The sequence below is a fragment of the Buceros rhinoceros genome, unplaced genomic scaffold, assembly GCF_000710305.1.
Source record: "Buceros rhinoceros silvestris isolate BGI_N320 unplaced genomic scaffold, ASM71030v1 scaffold10051, whole genome shotgun sequence".
Classification (NCBI taxonomy): Eukaryota; Metazoa; Chordata; class Aves; order Bucerotiformes; family Bucerotidae; genus Buceros; species Buceros rhinoceros.
In genome coordinates this window covers 13,785-17,013 of record NW_010395995.1, presented here as the reverse complement: position 1 = coordinate 17,013, position 3,229 = coordinate 13,785, and the positions used below count along the sequence as shown (strand labels likewise).

The window sequence follows — 3,229 nt, the reverse complement described above, 5'->3', positions numbered from 1 at the left end:
GGGGGAGGGCTTTTTATCCTCTTTTGTACCCTAATATGCTTGCTTGATAGTAATCCCATATAATATCTCTTAGAGCTATTGTACCAAGATTGTACGATCCTTTTCAGTGAACTCTTCTGAGTAGCCGACTTTCACCTCTCGCGGGGTGCATATGGGTTACCTGGCTGGGAAGATGTCGTATTGAGAAGGTTTTACAGAGAATGTTCCAGGAATACACAGTGCCTCCATGGATCTGGGAATTCCATACCTCCATGGATCTGGTCATTTCCAGCTTTGGCCAGCATCAACCCTAGGAGATAAAGCTCTTCATGCTTCTTGTACTTCGTTATCATTTCTCTGGCCTTGAATTACTTGTGAATCACCCTCTGTATAAATGACCATGCTTGTTAACTGTTCCCCTGCTCTGTCAGGGGATACAGGTTCTGCTTTTATGGCACTACCAGCCTGCAAAATCTCTTGAGACCCAGCTGTCTCTATCACAGCATGTGAGTACACACCAGGCTCATCCTGCATGTCTGATGGCAATTCTGTGACGATGTAGTGGGTTGCACCTTCAGAGAAGTCGCCATCAGAGCCTTCAGCCATGGCTTGAGCTATTTCTTCTGTGACAATAATCTGTGATATTTCTCCATCCGACTCAACTAAATCCATGTGCTCGCTTTGGACACTGAGCGTGTGGCTACCAGCTTCCTGCATAATTATCTGAGAGCCTTCTCCAGCTACCATATGGACAGTCCCTTCCTCATTTACAATGACCTGAGTGACACCTTCTTTCATCAGCTGGTCGGCTGCAGCCGTATCACATACAGCAAACTGTAATACTCCTTGGACCATTTTCTTGAAGGCAGCCTGAGCTCTCTCTTGAGATGCAATTATAGCCGATGGGTGCACGACCCGTGTCACTACTTCCACAGGTTCGGTATCTTCCTGAGTCTCTTGAACTTCATGGAACATTTGTATTTCTTGTCCCTCTGCATCACTGGGAATGCTGGGCACCTCCGGGTTTGGCATTTGCAAGAAATCTTTGTGACTAGACCTGCTGCTGTCATGGAGTCCAGGTTTGTTTTCCACTTCACCCAGCTCTGTTACAGCACAAAGCAGGGCATCTAATGCCGAGGAGGAGTCTGGAGGATGGACTGTAGCTTCAGAAGCATCTAAAACTTCTTGTCGCATTATCTGCTGCAGTACAGTGCTACTGGGGTCAGGAACTGCGTCTATGCGAACGGCCTCCTCCATATCAGTTCCTGTTCCTTCAACCACTACCACCTGTGTGGCACCATCTGCTAACTGCTCGGTAAGTATCTGCCCTGGAACCACACTACTCACGTGTGAGCCGTTTTGATTCGTAGCTATAACTTGCCCGTCTTCTGTAATATGGACCACTCTGGCCATCTGACCAGCCATTGCTAGAGTCTGCAGGGTAGCTGCGGCTGTTTCTTCCACAGAGGCATCAATGGCAAAGTCGCCATCGTATCCTTGAATAATGATAACTTGCTGCACTTCTTCAGGTGACTGTGGCTGTCTTCTGCTGCCCCGGAAGACCTTCTCTTTAACTGGAGAAACCTCTCCCAGTGCTGATGCAGTAAAAGGACTTGCAGTTTCCACAAAGGTTGCTCCTTGCCCCTTCAGTCGGCACTCATAGGACTTGGACACAATGCCTACAAGATAAAATACAGCTGTTAACAAGGTATCATGGCAAATACCAGTTCATTACTTTAACAAATTGTAGCTTAAATGGGAAAAAATACCTTGACAATTTTTAGATTTCACTGGCAGAAAACACAGATAAAATGAGCAAGCGAACAAAAACAATTTGCATTTTTTCTAAATAACGTATTTACAGGTTGAAATAATTGCTGAGTTTAACAATTCTGTAGCTTATTAACAATTTAAATGTGTTTTTAAAAATATGCTGTATAAAAAAGCCCAGATAAATACAGTACACAGTTAAAAGCCATTAACACATCTTTTATAGAAGATCCTATCGGTGATAATTCAGCTCTTCAGTAATGAATTTTAGGCTTGTATATTACATTAAACATATCTGGGTGTGAAAAACTGTGGCTGATCTTCTTAATACCCTGCTTTTGTTGGCGAGGTAATTGCCATGCTGTCATTTTGATGCTATCGTCTTCCTCTTCACTCCTCACCTAGCATCTTCTCCAGCACACCTGACTCAGTCACCAGCCTAGTTACCTGGAGAAAACACTTGGCAATTTGCTTACCTGAAGCAGGATATTCTGTAAAATACCATCCAGAGAAACCTCAATCACACTTCTTAAATATTTCTACGTGTAATCGATTAACAAATTAAAATACCTGTAACCTTCACATTCCAGATGCCTGCCCTGCCACTCAGTCTGGTTTTGGGTCCTTGCAGGTTTCCGTCTCAGTTCTCATTACTAACAACATAGCTTCAGCAAAGTAAATGGTGCCCACAGCTGCCCAAAGTCAAGCCTAGCATCCTCAAAGCACGGCCTCAGCATTGCCTTTAGCATTTTTCTGAAGATATAACTGAGAGCACACTGTGACCAGCTTTGTGGATGTCCACGGCAGAACATCTCTAGCACTCGCTCTCTCCCCATGGCAGTGCCATCCTGAAGCACTCTTGCAGCTCCTGCAGGCACTGGGAGCTTTGGGCCACAACCAGTGCAGGCAAAGGGAAGAGTGGGTCCCAGACACCGAGAATGAGGTGAGGGTCTAATACCAGATGGGCCCTGGGGAGGCTGATGAAGTCCATGCTGCTGACACTACCCACACCTCACTCTGGTTTAAATTCACCTGCACAAACTGAAATCCTATCTCTGGAATACCAGGTGTAGTGTCACTAACACACATAGATACGTCATAGCTTGTTTGGGATAAAATAAGCAAGAAAAAGAATTTACTTGTAAAGTCAAATTTCAGGCTAGCACTGTGCGATACTTCTGCCATCGCGATACTTCGAGTGAACAACATGCTCCGTTGAACTCAAGAGGTCAAGAAAATGATACTAAAGCTGGTCTAAGAGGGCTCTTTCACCAGAGCATAGAGCTGTCAGGCCCTGTTCTCACAGAACTAAACTGGGCTCTAAAAACCAGAGAACATTTGCTAAAAGGTAAGTTCACACTTAAGAGCTGCGTTACTCTGAGACCGAGTACTTGGCCTCTTGCAGCCTCTAGGTACTTGATCTGCTCAGCTAATACTCTCAGATAACATCAAGGCAGCTCTTGCTGGCATCAATCTATCT

General features: G+C 45.0%; 1 protein-coding gene across 1 annotated transcript; it reads right to left on the bottom strand.

Moving 5' to 3' along the window:
* Nucleotides 1-306: 306 nt before the first annotated feature.
* On the bottom strand, nt 307-2,934 carry LOC104501858 (zinc finger protein 407-like). Its single transcript, XM_010145742.1, has 2 exons — nt 2,889-2,934; nt 307-1,658 (listed from the first exon to the last, which is right to left on the bottom strand). Exons 1-2 carry the CDS (start codon nt 2,932-2,934, stop codon nt 307-309), a joined length of 1,398 nt encoding a protein of 465 aa, XP_010144044.1.
* Between the last annotated feature and the right edge of the window lie 295 nt (nt 2,935-3,229).